Source organism: Trichomycterus rosablanca, chromosome 13 (genome assembly GCF_030014385.1).
Source record: "Trichomycterus rosablanca isolate fTriRos1 chromosome 13, fTriRos1.hap1, whole genome shotgun sequence".
Classification (NCBI taxonomy): Eukaryota; Metazoa; Chordata; class Actinopteri; order Siluriformes; family Trichomycteridae; genus Trichomycterus; species Trichomycterus rosablanca.
In genome coordinates this window covers 28,378,387-28,397,855 of record NC_086000.1, presented here as the reverse complement: position 1 = coordinate 28,397,855, position 19,469 = coordinate 28,378,387, and the positions used below count along the sequence as shown (strand labels likewise).

Sequence of the window (19,469 nt, the reverse complement as noted above, 5' to 3'; positions counted from 1 at the left end):
CTAAGCAATAAGTTAAATATTCCAATAAACAAGCGGTTAAAAACACTGTATTATAAGTAGTAGTGGTATAGATTAGTAATGCAGCATATTTTCTTGTAAGCAAAAGAACAAAATATAGTTATATTATTATTAAAATGCAAATGCTTACAGGCTACTTTAGTACTGTACCACTTATAACCCCCATGGTAATTTTAAACCCTTGAACCATTAATATACCCATCTGATTGGCAGTGTTGTGCCAGTTCACAGCTTTTCTGAACTAGTTCAAGTTCAGTTCATACATGCTCAAAGTGAACAGTTCACGTTCAAAGTTCACAATTTTAATTCTGAACTAGTTCAAAGTTCAGTTCATTTTACTTTTTTCGTGAGATATTCAAATAAATACTTTTTTTCACACTACAAGCTAGAAATCACTATACGTTCTTTGAAACTGCTCATTGTAGACATTTGCTCATGACACTGCAATTGTGATGAAACTTGCAGCAGTACAGACAAGGTAGACCAGTTCTATACTTAGTGCAATGAAATCTACCAGCATTTAATTAAAAAAAGAATATATAATATGAAATATGTATATATTATTTGATATATATGATATTATATATACATATGTGTGTGTATGAAATGAAACTCTTGAATGAAGGTAATGAAGGCAAAACTCAAAGGCACAAAAAACTTTATTTTTAAGGAAACTGCGATGCATTGCGCACACAATGTCTGGTGATACATGATTTAAGCGGCACCAGCGAGAATACAGGAGGGAGCGGGACTTTTTTTTGCGCAGCTTCCGGGTTGTGGAGCTCTGAAAAGTTCCAAACATCCCATAGAGCCCCATTCATTTCCACTACTTATCAAACATTTTCAGCTGTTTGTTGCTTTGTTTACAAAAAATAATGAATTTGATGTCATTAATATACTTAATACTGTTATTGTTTAGCATTTGCTCAGCACTAAATGTTACATGTTTATCTTTATTAATAGGTATAACCCAATTTAGCTTAGTCAGTTAAGCTAAATTAATGACACGAGGCTTTTCACCTAAAATGAGTTGATTAATCAAGAGTCTTGTTACAGAAATGATCATAAAACATTAGAGCCATAATAAATCATTATACTTTTACTTTCATACCTAAGTACATTTGAAGGTAATACTTTAGTACTTTTACTCAAGTGGAGGTAAAGAGTATTTTTACTTTTACTACTACTTTTACTGGAGTAATATTTTACCTTGGATATCTCTACTTTAACTCAACTACATGGTTTGTGTACCTTGTCCACCACTTGGACAAAATGAACTAGTGCATATTCATAATGAATTCATTCATGTATTACATGTAGGAATCAATTATTAATCAGACTCAGACTCAGACTCAGCTTTATTGTCATTCAAAACCATGTACATGATTAAAACGAAATGCAGTTACTCAGGTCTCGGTGTGTGTAAACATAATAAAATATAAAATATAAATAGCAAGAGAAACTATGTTTAGTACTGTTTTATTTCACTCATGAAATAAGAGATGAATTAATGCTATTTCCTGTACCTGCACTATAATGTTAAAGGTACGGTAGCCACATGGCTTAGTGTTTAGCCAAAATGATTATTATTATTATGAATCCTTAGGAAAGTGAAGGGAGATTAGTTTATGCAAAAATCAAAACAAAAAACTCTTTAATCTCTGTACTGTATATTGTCTCTACTACTTAATGATATCACATTATGTAATGTATGATAATATAATGTACTGTGTGCTAACAAGAACGACCTATTTTATAACGACGTCATTATACAATCTTCCACTTCATATACCAAACTGACATTAAAGCAGATGCAGTAAATGTGAAGGCAGTTGAAAATACCCAGAAATTGTACAAATGTTTATTATTTAGCGTTTAATATTTCATTCACTGCTGCCTGTCCCATAGGAGAACATGACAGCGCCGGGTTTGTTTGGAACGATCGGAGGGGGACATGAACCACGTGACCGCGTGGCGGCGAGATCAAGGAGTGTCGCAACTCTCTATCTACGGCTCTGGATAGAGAGAGTTGCGACACTCCTTGATCTCGCCGCCATCTGCTTTAATATCAGTTTGGTATATGAAGTGGAAGATTGATGTTTATAATGACTTGTTAATAGGTCGTTCTTGTTAACACACAGTACATTATATTATCATACATTACATTATGTGATATCATTAAGTAGTAGAGACAATATACAGTACAGAGATTAAAGAGTTTTTTGTTTTGATTTTTGCATAAACTAATCTCCCTTCACTTTCCTAAGGATTCATAATAATAATAATCATTTTGGTTAAACACTAAGCCATGTGGCTGGATTCATAAGGTTTACCTGCACTGAATGAACAGATTTATAAACACACTACCGTACCTTTAACATTATAGTGCAGGTACAGGAAATAGCTTCATTCATCTCTTATTTCATGAGTGATTAATAATTCATTCCTACATGTAATACATGAATGAATTCATTATGAATATGCACTAGTTCATTTTGTCCAAGTGGTGGACAAGGTACACAAACCATGTAGTTGAGTTAAAGTAGAGATATCCAAGGTAAAATATTACTCCAGTAAAAGTAGTAGTAAAAGTAAAAATACTCTTTACCTCCACTTGAGTAAAAGTACTAAAGTATTACCTTCAAATGTACTCAAGTATGAAAGTAAAAGTAGCATGATTTATTATGGCTCTAATGTTTTATGATCATTTCTGTAACAAGACTCTTAATTAATCAACTCATTTTAGGTGAAAAGCCTCGTGTCATTAATTAAGCTTAACTGACTAAGCTAAATTCAGTTACACCTATTAATAAAGATAAACATGTAACATTTAGTGCTGAGCAAATGCTAAACAATAACAGTATTAAGTATAATAATGACATCAAATTCATTATTTTTTGTAAACAAAGCAACAAACAGCTGAAAATGTTTGATAAGTAGTGGAAATGAATGGGGCTCTATGGGATGTTTGGAACTTTTCAGAGCTCCACAACCCGGAAGCTGCGCAAAAAAAATGTCCCGCCCCCTTTACAACGGTTCCCTATGGGGGTGTCGCCACTCTGTTCTCTAGTGGTGGTAAATTCGGTTCATTTCATGGACTCGGGTTAATCTGAGTCACTCAGTAATGTGATCCGGTTCACTTGAGTCACTTGTACTAACATCTTGATTGCGATTGATTTACTGCATGAAAATGCATCCAAATATCACTTATCTTCCGTGCACTCATCTACTGTAAATAAATCCTTCTCTCTTTATTCTCTTGGTGAGTCTGCTCACTCGCCTAGTGTACTTAGCAGCAGCCAGTCAGAGGACTCGTAGGATCCGGGTTAATTGAGACGTCGGACTCGCGATTCCTGATTCAGTAGGAAGATTCGAATCATTAACCCGGGTGATTCAGGAACCGTTCAGCTCTATTCACTAACGCAGTTATATAAATCATGGCAGTATTAGAAGCGTGGTACATGGACGAGTCCACTGATGATCAGAGACTCCATCACAAACTACAACCAGATCAACCAGTGAGTCTGGAGGAGTTAAAGGAAGTTGGAGTTTTATATTGGAAGGTGCGTTTATAAAGTCAGACATTTGGGTTCACTAATGACTTTTAGAGCATGAATTTTACTAGAATTATTTCCACATGATGCACACATGTTCAGAAGAACACATGTAATTATGATGCAGTTACCTATAGGTCTGTTATTTTTTTGTTATTTTGCTGTCATATGGTGCAATACAGTTATCATGTTTCAGTCATGTGACAGGACTTAACTGTATTGAAAGTGTCTTAAGCAACTTGAAGTTAGAACATTGTTGTAATACTTGGCAGATGTTAATAAAAATGCTTGGATGAAAAAAATAAGGTCTCTGGCTGCCCAAGTTCAGTAAACAACAGAAAAATGATGTGGACTATCATAATATTACTAATCAGGACTTACCTGAACATGTTAAACCCCAACACACACCAAACACTTTTATGTTAGATAAAACCCTTTCCACGTGATTTTGGAGTGTGTATATAAACATTTGTGCCCAATCAGCCACAAAGTAAAAGCATTTGATACGATACAAACAAATGAGGATTAATGACCTTGCTTGGTGGCAACTTATTGATAATGGGGGGTGGCTCGGTGGGTAGCACTGTCGCCTCACAGCAAGAAGGTCCTGAGTTTGATTCCAATGTGGAGTGGTTGGGGTCCTTACTGTGTAGAGTTTGCATGTTTTCTTGGTGTCTGCGTGGGTTTCTTCCGGGAGCTCCGGTTTCCTCCCACAGTCCAAAGACATGCAAGTGAGGTGAATTGGAGATACGAAATTGTCCAAACTGTGTTTGTCATTAAACTTGATCTGATGAATGTACAGGGTAGCCAAGTGGTTAAGGTCATGGACTAGTAATCGGAAGGTTGCCGGTTCAATCCCCACCTCTGCCAGGTTGTCACTGTTGGGCCCTTCAACCCTCAATTGCTTAGACTGTATACTGTCACAACTGTAAGTCGCTTTGAATAAAAGTGTCTCCTAAATGCATAAAATGTAAAATGTAACAATGTGTAAGTAACTACATGTTCTGTCATGAATGTAACCAAAGTGTAAAGCATGCTGTCAAAATCCTATTAAAATAAATAAAAATAAGTGGTAATGGGGCTGGAACCAGCAACCTTCTGATCTATAGTCTACTACTATAGACTGGTGGGGGTCAGGGCTTTGCAGGGCACTACAGTTTCTCCATATTAAACTCATTAAACCATGTCTTAACTGACCTCACTTGGCACAGTCATGCTAAAACAGAATTAATAAAGTGGATGGGTGTGGGATGAGATCTAACAGGGGCAGGTTGGTGCAAACCTCGATAAGATAAGATAAGATAATTTTTATATATATTTTACTGTTTTACTTTCAGTTAAATGCAGATATCTATGAAGATGACCCAGCGTTGCAGAAAATCCGTAAAGAAAGAGGATATTCTTATATGGACATTATAACCATACATCCAGACAAACTACCCAACTATGAGGACAAAGTAGGTCTACCTTGTCAGCTCGTTTTCTGCCTTAAAGAGTAAGGCAGCTAATGTCTACATGCGTTTTTGGCAGATCACATCCTGTTGAATTTAGTTGTTTGATATATGATGATTTGCATGGGAAACTCTCTGCATCAAAAGCTGAACATTTGCCATAAGCAATATATAGTCATACACACACACACACACACACACGTCTGTCTTTGTCATTTGGCTATTTAATTTGACACCAGTGCCCCCAATAAAACACATCACTGCTCTTTGGACTCTGGTTAAATGGCCTTCTTTGAATATGCGTCATAATATCCACAGGTTCATTTTTATTTACAACACTTTTCTTAGTTACTCTGCCCTTTATCTACCTCAGTTACTGCAGCCGGTGTCTGTGGCCAAGTATAATACAAGGTCCTTTCACTATATCAAACTAAAAGCCTCTTAATTCAATACATTCCTCAGTCAGATATAATTGCAATTTACTGATTCTAATGATAATAATAAAACTAGATACATTAAATGCATTAATTTAGTTGCTGCTTTTAAGGATTTATTCAAAGACATACTGTATATAATGACTCTTGCAATTGTTTTATGTGATGTGTTGTGTGATGTTTCTTTTTTCTCTTTCCTTTCTTTTCCCTTTACATTTACATTTACATTTTTGGCATTTAGCAGACGCTTTTATCCAAAGCGACTTACAGTATCCTATCTAAGCAATTGAGGGTTAAGGGCCTTGCTCAAGGGTCCAATGGTGGCAACCTGGTGGGGTTTGAACCAGCAACCTTCTGCTCACTAGTCCAGCACCCCAACCGCTAGGCTACAACTATTTATTTATTTATTTTTTACACAGCATTGCATCCACAACCTTTTGTTTCAACTACAGTCAGCAGGACACAAAATCCTACATGTACACAACTTTTTAATCATGAGGGCATTTGTTGGCATCACGTCCCACGTGCCAGTCTGCATCAGTTTTCAGTCAGTTGTCATTAGTACAACTGTAAAAGCAAGTCCCCAAATGAAGCCTCAGACTGACCCGAAAAAAAGTCACTACATCTTTAAGGAATCGTTTATATTTGGCTGTATATAATATCAGCTGCTACACTGTTATGGATAGTTATGATAGCCCTTCCTGCTTATCGGATTGGTCAACCACAATTTTTGGCTAAAGCTGAACATATCTGACCTCTACTTAAGTTTTAGAAGTAAAACGTACTTTGTTCTTGTCTTTCTTGTTTTGCTCCTTGGCACTTGCCAGGCTGTCACTGTAAATAAGAACCTGTTCTTAATGTCTCACCTGGTTTAATAAAAGCAATAAAATAAAATAAATACTTGAATTGCTAATAGTATTTATAAAAATTGGGATCTTGACTACTCGAGATTTAAAGTTTCTGTAGTGTTGCTAGCTTTATTTTTATTATTTATTTTTTCAAAGAAAATGTGTTATAATAGAGAATAATTTTTAAACCACCTAGTTGGCAGAATCTTGGGTGGCGCGATGGTAAATTACGCTACTCCGCTACCCCTGGGGTCTACATAGAGACATGTCAAGTTAAGTCAAATTTATTTGTATAGCGCTTTTTACAAAATACATTGTCTCAAAGCAACTTTACAGAATCCAGAACCAACAGATCAAAAACCCTTGCTGGGCAAGCCAAGGGAAACAGTTTCAAGGAAAAACTCCCATAAAATTCACAGGACGTAAGTGCCCACCTCCTCCACCGTCAACAAACCTGAATGATGGATAAGAGAGGCAGAACGACAGCAACCCAACATCCCTGATCACCACCATTTCCAATGACCTAGAACCCCCAAGCTCTGCATCTTTGTCTATAGTTGGGATGGGCAGTTCTGGTCCTAGAAGTTAGAAACCAGGCACCAGACTGCCCAGACCCCAGACCTCACACATGCCTGGTTTGGAATGACTAATCAAAAGCCTGAGTAAATAAACATGTTTTCAGTCTGAACTTGAAAAGACATGATTGTTTACAGTATGTCTGATAGCTCTGACAGTCTGGAAGAAAATTATGCCCAAATGTGTGATGATACCTGTACTGGTGGACCTGTAAAGTGTGTATTTAGTTTCTGTCATGCAGTTAGAACACATTTCTCGACCCAATATTGCCTTGTGTGTGTTTTGTGTAATAAATCTCTTCACCTCACTTTTTCTCCAGTTGAAAATGTTCTACGAGGAGCATTTGCACCTAGACGATGAGATCCGCTACATCTTAGAAGGAAGAGCGTACTTTGACGTTCGGGATAAGAATGACCGCTGGATACGGATTGCTATGGCGAAGGGGGACCTGATCACACTACCAGCTGGGATTTATCACCGATTCACGTTGGATGAGACGGTAAGCATTTTCTCCAGTAGTGATGCATGGCAGCGACATGGTCTGTCAGTGTGGAGCCTCCTGAAGAGCTGAAGAAGCTCCAGCTTGGGTGGAAGTTACAGTTATGTCACAGTTGGATAGCATTGCTAACACTTCATTTTTATATTTTTAAGTTAGTCTGTGTTCATTTCCACCCATGAATGACATTCCATGACATTAAAAAAACAATTTTACAAACAATACTATTAATTACCTCAAGTCTTACATTATTTTCATTAATGTCGGATGACCTGTATATTAAATGACTTGGTTTTTACAGAACGGAGGCAATACTTTCCACCACCAGATGTTTATTTATTTATTTATTAGGATTTTAACGTCATGTTTTACACACTTTGGTTACATCCATGATAGAAATGGTAGTTACTCATTACACAAGATTCATCAGTTCAAGTTTAATGTCAAAGTCATGGGACATTTTGTATGTCCAATTCACCTCACTTGCACGTCTTTGGACTGCTGGAGGAAACTGGAGCTCCCGGAGGAAATTCATTGGGAGAACATGCAAACCCCACACATAAAGGACCCGGACCGCCCCACCTGGAGATCGAACCCTGGACCTTCTTCCTCCACTGTGTCGCCACCAGATGTTTTCAGCTGCCTTATAGTACTGCTACACATTTAGCTTTTAAGCACTTCATGAACTGGCGTTCTGCATCTCCCTGCATTTATTTCATTATTATTTTCAATCAACCGATTTATCCTGGTCAGGGTCATGACGGGACCGGTTTCATCGGGAAACACTGGGCGCAAAACAGGAACAATTCAAGTTGACATATAAGTTAGAAATGGTGTTTTCTTAAAGTAAGAATACCAATATTTTTTGAGTTTAACACATGCCAATCAGGGAGTAGATACAGCCCAAACAAGATTATTTAAATACAGCTTATTTTACCCAAATATTTCATATATTCTGTTTTCGAGTTTTGCTTCAAATTAATTCTGCCAAAATTCAGTGGTTTTTGTTTATTGGGATATATACAGTATCTATGACTTGAATGCAGTGGCGGCTCCTGCCAAATCTCTCGGGGGGGCAATTGTTGCGATGATGGCCAAGGTGACCCGTTCAATGGGTAAATTAAAGCTTAAATAATTAACATCTTAAGTCATCTGTCAGTTTGCCCTCACAAATAACTTTGAACATGGAGAGAGACCAGTTTACCATTAATCATAAAATTAAGTAAAGCCTTCACACTAACAATTTAATTCAGTCTTCATCAGCATTTTATTTTAGGTGCTAGCTGCTCCAATTGGGGTTGCCAACTTTCAGAACTGGAAGTAAGGAACACCCTGGGCTGACGGTGTGGCGGAAGGCATGAGGAGGGGGGGGGGGGGGGGGGGGTACGTGTGACGCCCCAAATTGTAAGGGTAAGTGCGTGCCCCAAATAGATGCAGTGTTTCTTACATTTACATCGAGTCTTATTTCATCCTATATGGACCCAAAATATTTAATGTTTTGTCTGGTCAACTTCATTACAATTCTTAACATACACATACAGTACATGCATTTTAAGCCTACAATGCATTCTAAAACAGTTGGAACAGGGCAATTTAGGGCTAGTAATGAGGTAAAAACTAAATAATGACGTGATTTCAAATAGGTGATGTGAGTAGCTGATTAGAATCATGAATTGGCACAAATCATGTTCAGATGGAAGGAAAAAAAAAAGTTGTTAAGGTTGTTTACAAGCTTAAAAGAACAATCTTCATATTTTTCAAAGTGACCGCTTCAGTTTATACTAACAGCATTTACTTTTTCTTCTACTTTTAATACTTAAGTACATTTTATATCAAATTACTTTTAATACTTAAGTACATTAAAAATCAGATACTTTTAGACTTTTACTCAAGTAATATTCTAAAAGGTGACTTACTTCTATCTAAGTACATTTCTGGTAAGATACTTGTACTTTTACTCAAGTATGGCCTTCAGGTACTTTATACACCACTGACTGCTGCAGACCTCTACCCTGTCCCCCACATCTATTGCAGGGCTCCAGCCTTCTGGATGTGGAAGAACGGGAGATTCACAGCATGAGTGCACATTGCATGCTTTCAGGTTGATAAAGAGCAAAACATCAAAGGAATTTCAAGACATTGTGGAATCTGTGCCACAAAGAATTAAGGCTGGTCTTAAAGCAACAGGGTGCTACCCAATATTAGTACGGTGTTTCTAATAAAGTGGCCAGTAAGTGTTTAATTCCATTCTTCAGATTTTTCACATAGTCAGTTAATTAATATGTGAAATAAAATCAAGAATGTTTTTGTACTGAAAACAAAATCTTCGTACAAAGTATGTACATGGTCTAAACTTCAACACAGTGTGCAAGTAGTGGTGGTACAGCTCAGATTAGGATTTTTTTTCAGTCTAGTCGTATCCAATTACCTGATTACATTTCACTATGTCTACTGCTGCTGATATCCACTCTTGACTGATATCAGCTGCCTGCTTCTATTACCTGCATGAGAGGGCGGCACGGTGGCTAAGTGGGTATCACTGTCGCCTCACGGCAAGAAGGTCCTGGGTTCGATCCCCAGGTGGGGCGGCCCGGGTCCTTTCTGTGTGGAGTTTGCATGTTCTCCCCGTGTTTTCCTCCGGGCGCTCCGGTTTCCTCCCACAGTCCAAAGACCTACAAACAAACCTGCATGAGGTGGGTTCATGGAGATCCGTATCGCGCACGAAGAGTCACACGTTGACCTCAATTATCTACCTTTTTCGCACAGGCTCCACCGATTGATCAGTCACCAGAGGTCGTAACTGTAGCAGTTATAAAGAATCCCCTCCGACACTTCTACCCTTGAATGAGCCAATATTTGTTCCATACAGTCCCTTGGCCTGTCGGGAGCAGAGCTGAGATTCAGACTCGGCAAATGAATAATTTTCTTTGAAAATGGTCTGGATATAGCAAGCTGATTGTATTAAATGTACCTTTATTTAAGTTTGAAATTCAGAACTGTCATAGAAAAAATGATTATTAGTAATTTTGTCCCGATTTATTTTTAATAAATAAACCAACTAAAAAAATCTGTCTTTTATTTCTCGTGTTGTAGAACTACACTAAAGCCATGAGGCTGTTTGTTGGAGAACCAGTGTGGAAGGCCTACAACCGTCCAGCTGATGACTTTGAAATTCGGCAGCAGTATGTCGACTTACTCCAGCGCTCCTGAGCAGCATCTGAGATCACCTGGGTGCCTTTTAACACTACCACGCATTTTACAAATAAAGCCATTCAAATCATCCAAATAACTGCAGAAAATGTTGGTAATAAAAGCAGAGGCTGTGGGAATTAAACAGTCAGATTGTGATGTTGTAGGGAAATGGCCATTTTTGATACATCAATCAGCTATAACATTAAAACCACTGGAATAATTTTGTGTAGGTTATTTTTTTTGCCATCGAAACAGCTCCGACCCAACAATGCATGAACTCTGCAAGTACTCTGAAGGTGTCCTGTGGTATCTGCTACCAAGACGTTACCAGCAGATCTTTTTACTCCTTGAAAGTGCAAGGTGGGGCCTTCATAAATCACACTTGGTTGCCAAGCACATCCTACAGATGCTGGTTTTTAGAAGGCCAAGTCAACACCTTGAACCCATTGTTACGTTCCTCAAACCATTCCTGAACTGCTGAAAGGGGCCACTGCCATCAGGGAATACCACTGACATTTCAGGCTCTTGGCCTGAAACAGTGTTTAAGTAGATGGGACTTGTCAAAGTAACATCCACATGAATGCCAGGACCCAATGTTTCCCTGCAGAACATTGCCCAGGGCATCACACAGCCTGTGTCTGCTTTCCCTCTTCCAAATGTGGTGGAAAAAACGCGACCCACTTACAGGTTTATCGGTTGTCCTTATTGGTAGGTACCAAATACTGTCCGATTTAAAGATGACTTCTAACCTAGTCGTCTAGTCCTTATTTTATTTATTTATTTTCAGATTAGGCCCTTATTGAAGTCGCTCAGATTGTTTACTTGCTGCTAATAACCCCACCCCTACCTTGACAGGTACCATTGTAATGAAAAAATCAGTGTTATATACTTCACGTGACAGTGGTTTTAATGTTGTGGCTAACTGGTGTAATGTACACTGATCAGCCATAACATTAAAACCACCTCCTTGTTTCTACACTTATTGTCCATTTTATCAGCTCCACTTATCATATAGAAGCACTTTGTAGTTCTACAATTACTGACTGTAGTCCATCTGTTTCTCTGCATGCTTTTTAGCCTGCTTTCACCCTGTTCTTCAACGGTCAGGACCCCCACAGGACCACCACAGAGCAGGTATTATTTAGGTGGTGGATCATTCTCAGCACTGCAGTGACACTGACATGGTGGTGTTGTGTTAGTGTGTGTTGTGCTGGTATGAGTGGATCAGACAATGTCCACTCACTGTCCACTCTATTAGACACGCCTACCTAGTTGGTCCACCTTGTAGATGTAAAGTCAGAGACAATCGCTCATCTATTGCTGCTGTTTGAGTTTGTCATCTTCTAGACCTTCATCAGTGGTTACAGGATGCTGCCCACGGGGCACTGTTGGCTGGATGTTTTTGGTTGGTGGACTATTCTCAGTCCAGCAGTGACGGTGAGGTGTTTAAAAACTCCAGCAGCGCTGCTGTGTCTTATCCACTCATACCAGCACAACACACACTAACACACCACCACCATGTCAGTGTCACTGCAGTGCTGAGAATGATCCACCACCCAAATAATACCTGCTCTGTGGTGGTCCTGTGGGGGTCCTGACCGTTGAAGAACAGGGTGAAAGCAGGCTAAAAAGCATGCAGAGAAACAGATGGACTACAGTCAGTAATTGTAGAACTACAAAGTGCTTCTATATGATAAGTGGAGCTGATAAAATGGACAATAAGTGTAGAAACAAGGAGGTGGTTTTAATGTTATGGCTGATCAGTGTACATTACACCAGTTAGCCACAACATTAAAACCACTGTCACGTGAAGTATATAACACTGATTTTTTCATTACAATGGTACCTGTGCCCTCCAACGTCTGCGCAGTCCTAGCAAACCCACTTTTTACACTCGTGCTTTCATTTTAATTTTAATTTTCGCTTTTATCCAAAGCGACTTACACAATGAGCTGAACACCATGAGCAATTGAGGGTTAAGGGCCTTGCTCAGGGACCCAACAGTGGCAACTTGGTGGTGGCGGGGCTTGAACCGGCAACCTTCTGTTTACTAGTCCAGTACCTTAACCACTGAGCTATCACTGGCCCTGCACAGGCGCCTCGTTCTGCTAACCAGGGTCCTGGTAAGCTCACACACTTGGTACGGTCATTTCCCCTCGCAGCAGACATGGTGGCCAATTTGTCTGCTTCAGACACTGCCAATTGTGCCCAGCCGACCGGTGCAGGCACCCTTAAGCAGCCAGCAGGGGCTGTAGCTGCTGCAGCACTGAGGTATCCCGTTAGCCCGCCCACCTTCAGACATAGCCAATCATGTCTGTGTACACGCCCACCCAGCTAATAGTATGACTGAGATTCGAACTCAAGAGCTCGAGTTCTAAGCAGTGGTAGATAGACTTGCGTGTTAGGACATCTACGTCACCAGAGTGCCATGGTGAAAGTCACGGCAGGTTTGGTTCCACTGGGAAACACTGGGCACAAGGCAGGAACGCACTGGACAGGGCATTAATCCAATGCAGGGCTTAGCCAATCATGTGTGGGTACACATGGAGATTTAAACCTGGATCTGAGCTGTGGTGGCATGTTTAACAGACCGCTGCACCACCCGAGTGCCAAATCCTTTGTTAATTATATTTACACAATGGATAAACTGTATGGCCAAAATTATGTGGACATTAAGTATTCAGAAGCTTACTGGAAATCCCATCCCAAACAACCTCCACTTTTCTGCCAAAGCAACAGTCGGTGTACTAATTCATGCCAAAAGTGCACTGTGGGGATGAGGCCGACATCATATTAAACCCTATGGATTAAGAATGTGATGTCACTCAAGTTCATATGTGTGTGAAGGCAGACGAGCGAATACTTTTGGCAATATAGTGTAAATCAGGTCATGTTTTTATTTAATAAACAAAATTCTGTAGCTTTTTTGAATGCAGAAATGTTCAGTGCAGTTGATTCATACAACACAAACATGCTTAAAACTCACAATATTGTTAAAAAGGGGGGTTATTTTATTTTATTTATTTGGATTTTAACGCCATGTTTAACACCTGCATGGGGGGAAGGGGGGTATTATAAAGTAACATCATAAAAGCAGGAGGGTGTGTGTTTTTCAAGAGCGCCATAGTGCAAAGATTATTTTAATTGTAGGTTACTTCATGGCACTATATTGTAAAGGTTCAGTGACGACCCAGTGACAATTTCCAATTCTCAGTTGCGAACCCAGTGCTGCTTGCACAATACTCGATCTGATCAAGGAGAGCCGGATCACCACACGTCCTACCTGCAGCCACTCATTGTCACCTGCCAGTGTTGGGTTACCAGTACCACACAGAGCCATTTTGTGTATGGAGAGCCACACTAAACTCCATTTGACTCCCACCCCCTTTGAACAGGTGCCCGGACCAGTCCCGAAGGTCACATATGGCAACGGCAGCAAGAAGAGACCCTGTTCGAATGTCCCTCCCTCAAACACGGCAATTGTGTCTGTCTGTGTGGACGCCCGGCCAGGTCGATGGCTCTGCTGAAATTCAAATCTACCAGTCTGAACAACTGGTGTTTATTTTATTAATTTTTTATATGTGATTATGCCCCCGCCTTTCCCTGACTTTTTAGCATATCCAATTACCCAATTGAATTCCCCACCCTGACTGAGGAGAGCCTAAACCGACACCCCCTCAGACATGTGTGCAGTACCCGACTGCATCTTTTCACCTGCACCGGTGAGTTCATATGCAGATCAGCTTTGTGTACTGACAGTCTGATTCTCATTATCCCATGAGTAATTGCATCAGTTATGAGGAATTCCCGTCCGGCTCCCACCCTGTATGAACAACAGCCAACCGTTGTTCATGTAGGCGCCAAGGCTGCCGGATAGCAGAGCTAGGTTTCAAACCGATGAGTTAGAAATGTCAGCTCTGGTGTGCTAGCGTGTTTTACCACTGCACCAGCTGAGCGCCAGCTTGGTGTTTATTTTTTAAACACCAAGTATTTAGGCTTTATAGGCCAGGTTTATAGGTCTGTCTGTAATGTTGAGTGATATGAAAACTGAGTAACTTGTGATTGATAATGTTTTATTCCAGTCTGCTTCTTTACCTTTATCTACTATTAACATTGTCATTTTATTTTCACATGTATTTACATTCTCCCTGGACTGTAAAAGACAAAACCATTGGTTAAAAAGCCATGAATCCTTCTATCATCACATAATTTAGTGTGCACACCCATATCATATCAGGTCAGCTTTGGTTTGGTCACACACACTAACATTTCACCTCTAATATAAATACAGTAGAGCATCGGTATGTCCAGTTTGATCTAGTTAAAGCATGTCACAAATTGTAGCTGGACTTTAATGAAGTCAGAAATGTAATGCCCTCCTGGTTGGTTGTGTAGTGTCAGGCCTGGTTGCTGGACACCTCATACCAGTTTGAGGCACTGTGTATTGAAGCTGTCGCCCTCGCGCCAGGCCACGGCCTCCAGCAGGGCCTGTTTCTTCTGAGTGCTTCGTGACGACTCCAGCTCGTACATGGTGGTGAGGTTAAAGAGCACGCTTTCGTGCAGGTAAAGCGCAGGATCCTGTTGCACCAGGCTTTCCAGCTGACCCAGGGACTCCTTTAGGCGGCCTAGATATAGCAGGCATACCGCTGCATTGTTGTTGGCCTGTGGGACCGAGAAAAAGAACCAAACAAGTCTATCAGAAATTATAATGTGTTGGCAATGTACTAATTTCAGTTCGACATTAAAGGCTGAACAAAACTGAAATAGCTGTTACTTTGCTCTCAGTCTTAAATACACTGATCAGCCATAACAGTAAAACCACCTCCTTGTTTCTACACTCACTGTCCATTTTATCAGCTCCACTTACCATATACGATTACTGACTGTAGTCCATCTGTTTCTCTGCATGCTTTGGGTAACCCCTTTCATGCTGTTCTTCAATGGTCAGGACCCCCACAGGACCACTACAGAGCAGGTATTATTTGGGTGGTGGATCACTCAGCACTGCAGTGACACTGACATGGTGGTGGTGTGTTAGTGTGTGTTGTGCTGGTATTAGTGGATCAGACACAGCAGCGCTGCTGGAGTTTTTAAATACCGTGTCCACTCACTGTCCACTCTATTAGACACTCCTACCTAGTTGGTCCACCTTGTAGATGTAAAGTCAAGAGACGATCGCTCATCTATTGCTGCTGTTTGAGTTGGTCATCTTCTAGACCTTCATCAGTGGTCACAGGACGCTGCCCACAGGGCGCTGTTGGCTGGATATTTTTGGTTGGTGGACTATTCTCAGTCCAGCAGTGACAGTGACAGCGCTGCTGTGTCTGATCCACTCATACCAGCACAACACACACTAACACACCACCACCATGTCAGTGTTACTGCACTGCTGAGAATGATCCACCACCTAAATAATACCTGCTCTGTGGTGGTCCTGTGGGGGTCCTGACCACTAAAGAACAGGGTAAAAGCAGGATAAAAAGTATGTAGAGAAACAGATGGACTACAGTCAGTAAATGTAGAACTACAAAGTGCTTCTATATGGTAAGTGGAGCTGATAAAATGAACAGTGAGTGTAGAAACAAGGAGGTGGTTTTAATGTTATGGCTGATCGGTGTATATCTACTTCCCAGGAATTTACTAATAATTAGCAAGAAAGGGTAGGTATGTAAAAGAACCCTACAGTTGGAATCCCACATCCCATACACTTACCACAGGATTCTTGGGATCAGTTTTCAAGATGCTGGAGAAACACGTGTGAGCCTCTGCATAATTATTCTGGCTGAGGTACACAAACGCCCTAAAAAAGCAACAAAGGGTCACTGAGGGGGAAAAAAAAGTCTGAAAAACAAAATAAGACATTTAAATTAATAAAATAACTTTGATTGTTGTCTTACCTGTTCATTAAAACAGCAGTGTCCTGGGCTGACTCTTTTTCCTTGTCCTGACATGCTTTCTCTACTTCCTGAAAATATTTTTCAGCAGTTTTGATGTCTCCGATCTAATACAATAAAAAACACAATGAATAAACAAATCAGTTGGTTATGTTCACATTGAATGTAAAGCTCTCCAAATTCAGATATTTTTTCCATAATGTGACCCAGATGCATATTTATCACGACAGTGTGAACAGCAACTGATGCGCAGTACAAGGTGCAATAACATATATGTATACACAATACGTAATACTAGGGATCTTCAGAAAGTTTCTGCACTTTAAAAAAAAAAAATTTTTATTTATGCATTTTCTCCCCTTTTTTCTCCATTTTAGCACGTCCAATTTCCCGATTGCGTCATGCTTCCTCTCCACCAATGCCGATCCCTGCTCTGATTGAGGAGAACAAAGCTAAACCATGCCCCCTCCGACACGTGGGCAGCATGCCGTACGCATCTTATCACCTACACTTTGACAAGTGCAGTGCAGCTCAACACCGTGTACAGAGAGACACACCCTGAGAGCACTCTTTTCTCATCTCTGTGCAGGCGCCATCAATCAGCCAGCAGAGGTCGTAATTGCATTAGTTATGAGAGAGTCCCTATCTGGCTTAATTTCACCCATATCTGAACAACAGGCCAATCGTTGTTCATGTGGCTGCTCAGCCCGATTCGAGATCCCAGCTCTGGTTCCAGCATGTGTTGGAACACTAAAATACACTAGCATACCAGAGCTGGGATTTAGAATACATCGTATCGAATCTCAGCTCTGCCATCCGGCTGGGTTGGACAGCCACATGAACAACGTTTGGCTGTTGTTCATCCAGGTAGGGAGCCAGATAGGGACCTCCTAACTGATGCAATTACGACCTCTGATGGCGTCTGCACAGAGTGGAGGAATAATGCTGATCAGGGTGTGACTGGTTGGCATGAGAACTCGCCTCGTGCAGGTGAAAAGATGCAGTCGGCTACTGCACGTGTCGGAGGGGGCGTGTGTCAGTTCGCTCTCCTCAATCAGGGGTGGGGGTCAGCACCAGTAGAGAGGAAGCATAACGAAATCTGGTAAAAATTGGTTGACCAAACAAGGACGTTTGTAGTGTAACTGAAAAAATTGTTGCAAAAATATGAGTGAGATGGACTTCCATCATTTGTTAGCTACAATAGCTTTGTGGCTCCAAATCTGCAAGCTAAAAAGCAAACATCAGACACCAAATGTCCTTGGTAACTCATTACATCTGGGACTGGAACATTTTACTAATGCTATTGTTTTACCACATATGTAATGCTGTCTCAGTGTGTACAAAATAAAACCTAATAAAACCTTAAAAAAACTAAGGTACTGCAGGGGTCTCAGAGAGGTGTAGCAGAATGATCTCACCTGAAGGAAGATGCGTCCTATTCCGCTCAGTAGCTGCACTTTCTGGTGTGGTTCAAACTGGATGATGGACTGGTATGTCATAACTGCCAGCACATAGTCCTGAGTGTGTGGAGAAAGAGAAAACACAAAGATAAGAAGTAGGGGTGGGCGATATGGCCTTTAAATAATATCACGATATTTTGGGATATTTTAGCGATAAGGATATTCACTAGCGATATATAAGAACACTTTTTAAAAAGTTTATTTTAAAAACACTTTTGATTTGCAGACAGAAAATCTAAGGTACAAATGTTACCAAATGTACATTAAATTAAGCATCACTTCCAGTAGGGCTGGGTGATATGGCTAAAAAACTCATATCTCGATATGCTTTTGAGAAGTGGCAAAATACAATACGATATAATGTAAACTTAAAGTACAAGGCAGGCCACTGCTCGTATTTTACCTTATATTGTTTATAAGTTATCTTAAAAACACAATACACTGTAGTTCTGATAAATTCTAACTGATATATACAGTATATATTATAAAAACTAAGATAATAAGGACACTTAATGAATATCTATTCTTCTTACTGTTATTACAACAATATTTCTATTGGGTGCAGATGGGGGGTGACAGCGGGGACACTGGGGACATTTGAATCTTAGAAGTGCTGTTGGCTGGTTGAACATCTACACAGACACAATTGGCTATGCCTGATTAGAGGGGTAGCTGAACAGCCTAGCCACTGGGAGGTGCACTCGTCATTGCACTCTTAGTGCTGGTCCCAAGCTTCAGGAATGGTTTCCAGCGTTAAAAAAAATCAGGTATGTTGACCAAAATGATCTGCTGTGGCTCATCCTTTAAAAAGGACAAAGGTAAATCATCATAATTATCTTAATTTGTTTAACTCCTCAATAGGGGCTAAACTTAGTCATGAAATTAAAAGCAATACAATGTGAGCATATAGTTGTATTCAAATGTTAGTATTTCATCATTTGTTAGATGCATCACTCTTCACATAAGTTCCCATGGAAAAAAAGAAAGGACATCAAACCAAAACAATAATGGAAAAGAAAATCAATGGCATTCGTCCTTCTTAGACCTCCCTACCCAGTCCAGTAACAGACATTTTGGATTAAAACACAGAATCATTACTCATTAAATTTGACATGTTTTTTCAACTTAATCTAACCTAATTTAATCTGTAAACATGACAGATCAAGCATGTAAACATAAACAAACACAAGCTTCTTAAAGCTCGCCACCAGTACGGCTGTCAAATGTTGCTTAACATGCTGTCTGTCAGCAACAAGTATTGCCTTGATGTGGGTACAATTAAAAGGTTCTAGGTAAGGCCCTACTAATTGCCGTAGGATTGCTAGGAATTTGCACTATGAGGCATCCTAGCAATCCTACGGCAATTCAGTTAGCTATTGGTTAGTCAAAATGTCCAAGATGTCAAAGTCTAAAGCAGCTAAAAACACGATTTAGGTAACTGAGTTAGGAAAACTCCCAAACAATTCTGTGGACGCAGAGGGGGGTGAGTCAAAACATGAACAATTATTTTCATATTTCAGACAGAGCCTTGCACCATCACTGGATG

The 19,469-nt window shown here is 40.1% G+C and overlaps 2 protein-coding genes across 2 annotated transcripts in view; one reads left to right on the top strand and one right to left on the bottom strand.

Annotated features, from left to right (window-relative positions):
- The first annotated feature begins 3,357 nt into the window (after nt 1-3,357).
- On the top strand, nt 3,358-10,789 carry adi1 (acireductone dioxygenase 1). Its single transcript, XM_063007052.1, has 4 exons — nt 3,358-3,581; nt 4,910-5,029; nt 7,201-7,380; nt 10,471-10,789. Exons 1-4 carry the CDS (start codon nt 3,456-3,458, stop codon nt 10,585-10,587), a joined length of 543 nt encoding a protein of 180 aa, XP_062863122.1. The 5' UTR covers nt 3,358-3,455; the 3' UTR covers nt 10,588-10,789.
- Nucleotides 10,790-14,621: 3,832 nt separating this feature from the next.
- trappc12 (trafficking protein particle complex subunit 12) overlaps nt 14,622-19,469 on the bottom strand; it is a 50,174-nt gene continuing 45,326 nt past the window's right edge. Inside the window, exons 9-12 of the mRNA XM_063007050.1 lie at nt 17,882-17,980; nt 16,467-16,570; nt 16,282-16,369; nt 14,622-15,231 (exon numbers count right to left, since the gene is read on the bottom strand). Of these exons, the coding sequence (XP_062863120.1) occupies nt 14,989-15,231; nt 16,282-16,369; nt 16,467-16,570; nt 17,882-17,980 (534 nt within the window). The 3' untranslated portion in view covers nt 14,622-14,988. The remainder of the gene's footprint in view (nt 15,232-16,281; nt 16,370-16,466; nt 16,571-17,881; nt 17,981-19,469) is intronic.